General features: G+C 52.0%; 1 protein-coding gene across 1 annotated transcript; it reads right to left on the bottom strand.

Moving 5' to 3' along the window:
* Nucleotides 1-1,222: 1,222 nt before the first annotated feature.
* Nucleotides 1,223-2,162, bottom strand: PtA15_1A679 (uncharacterized protein; the record flags this gene model as incomplete). Its single annotated transcript, XM_053165731.1, has 2 exons — nt 1,223-1,773; nt 2,105-2,162. 2 exons carry the CDS (start codon nt 2,160-2,162, stop codon nt 1,223-1,225), a joined length of 609 nt encoding a protein of 202 aa, XP_053016894.1.
* Between the last annotated feature and the right edge of the window lie 251 nt (nt 2,163-2,413).

The following is a 2,413-nucleotide window of genomic DNA, read 5'->3' as shown; positions in this document are numbered from 1 at the left end:
TAACTGAAATCAGACTGCTTGAATGTAAAAGGGGGCTTCTCCTGCACCAAGGTTTATGCCCCAGGTGATCCACCCTGCTCCTGCATTTGCAGAGCACTGGTGGTGATCCTCCCCCTCCCCAATTGCACTTGCAATTGGCTGAAGGGTTTCCAGCCCCGACTTTTGCCCCACGCACTTGCGCCAGGCTGAGCGGGTTAACACCGGTCTCTTTTCACCTGTGGCATGTCACAGGCTGGGAGTTCGTTAAATCTATTGCTTCTCTTGTATATTAGTCTATTATAAGTGGTATTTTATGTTTATTTGTTGGTTTAGCTTGTTTCTTTTTTTGTTTTTTGTGATTGCTTGGGTATAGGGGAAACACTTGAATTTTTTTTTGGTGAATCTGTGGTTTTAATAAACTTAGATGACCAAGTCCAATCCAATTTCCCTTTCTTCCTGGTTTCTAATATGCATATTTCTACTTTCCCCAATCACTTCTCACCAGGAATGATCTATTGCCGTTTTCATTTTCAAACAGACACTTTTTTATCTTTCTCTCCGGCATTGTTATTGTGCTGGTGGAGCAAGCTGAGCCTATGCAGGAGCCAGGACTGCCCAAGACAAGAACAACATGACCAAAGAAGATGCAAAGTATTCCCAGCAGTGTGGTCAAGTATCTAGCCAAATCAGATGTATTTCTGTAGATATTATGTGAGCTGTGTCCCTCCCAGCTCAGTAGTATTCACCTGCACCCAAGACACACAAAACATCCCCCAAAAATTTGTCCCTCCTGCCCCACAGACACACACACGTCTACGCACAAACAGACCGCAGACCCAGCCCACAAAAGCCAAAGAACACACACACACACAGTTGACCAAAAAAGACTGATTAAGACAAGAAGCGCAGAAAGACAGTATAACAATATAAACACACATGTATACACAAGCGGGCCGCACAGACGGGCAGATGAGGGCCGGGGCGGGCGATGGATAGGAGCAGGACAAAGGAGAGACGGGGGGCGTATATGATAAACAAGCAAAATAGAGAGACCGGGCTCAGGGCAAGGTATATTTAAGTGTATATATATATGTATGGGGGTGTGTTACCAGCTCCGCCGGCTGATCCTCGCGCCGGCCCAGCGAGCCTTCTTAGCCTCCCTTGGAGCCCAAAAGAAAGAGAAACAAAAGACAGGAAAGCCCGAGCGAGCACAGAGCGAGTGTGGAAGCGGGGGAGGTTGTGATCAGGACTGGTGGTGGTGGCCAAGAATCTGGTCGTCGTGGGAGAGCGAGACAAATCGGAGGGCTAGGAAGTCGGCGGACCTGGGGACGCCGTTGCGGGTCTTCTTGGAGGGCAGATAGTCGGGTCTGTGGGCGGGCGGGTGCTGATGGATGAACTGGGAGTGGGCGGGATGGAGCTGCTGGTGGTGGTCGGGCGAGCCGTTAGGGCCGGGGCCGGGGGTGTTTGTTGCAGAGAAGACAGACAAGGTGGAGGTGCGTAAGTGCAGCATTGGGCGGAGGTTGGTCAAGCTGCCCAGCAAATTGTTGTTATTCGACATAGAGCCGCCGGACGAGGAGCGGCGTTTGGAGGCGGAAGCGGCGAGGTTGATCGTAGAGAGTTTGTGGAAGATCTTGGAAGACTTGCTGAGCACGGTGCGCACGCTGGGCAATTTGTCAGCAGCAGCAGTAGTGCGGTTGGTCGAAGTAGGTCTTGAGCAGGACATGGTGCTGGGGACGGGCTTGGTGGAGGAAGCCGGGTCAAGTGTGGATGCGGGTTTGGGCAGATGGGGGTTGTCTTCAGCAAGTCATTGAGTAAGCGGGATACATGAACTTGTGAGTTTTTTTGGCGCGGAAGTCGGGCTGCATGTAGGGCATTTGTTCTCCGGGCCGGATAGCATTGGCCCCAAAGAGCTGGCTGGCGGAAGTTTTTGTGTCTAGACGCTGCTCTTCCTCATCCGTCAAGCTGTTGCTGGTCTTGTCAAATATCCTCCTGTTTTCTAGCTTCTGGTTGAATGGGAAGGAACTGATCAAGGTTGGGCCTAGGCTCCTTGCCTTTGGCTAGCCCAAGCTCAGCGCCGGTTGCATTGGTAGTGAAGTCCATATTTGTGACGGCCTGTTTGAGGAACTCCTGAGTTTCTTCACGGCGGAAGTCGGGGCCCCACAGAGCTGGATGGCGGAGGTCATCATGTCTAGACGCCACTGGCTGCCGCTAGGCCGATTTTCCTGATCCTCAAGCTGTTGTCGGTCATGTCAAATATCCCCGGGTTGTCAAGCTTCCGGTAGGCTGGGAAAGGAATGCTTGAGGTTGGGCCCCCGTAGGCTCCGAATAACTGCGCCGTTGGAGGGGAACGGACTTGCGCTTTTCTGCAGTAGTTAGCAAATGGCTGGACGGTCTGTTTGTGTTTGAAGTTGGCCGAAGCAGTAGTCAAGGGGGC

The sequence above is a fragment of the Puccinia triticina genome, chromosome 1A (genome assembly GCF_026914185.1).
Source record: "Puccinia triticina chromosome 1A, complete sequence".
Classification (NCBI taxonomy): domain Eukaryota; kingdom Fungi; phylum Basidiomycota; class Pucciniomycetes; order Pucciniales; family Pucciniaceae; genus Puccinia; species Puccinia triticina.
Note: the sequence above shows the minus strand (reverse complement) of the source record. Positions and strands in the feature narration are given on the sequence as shown.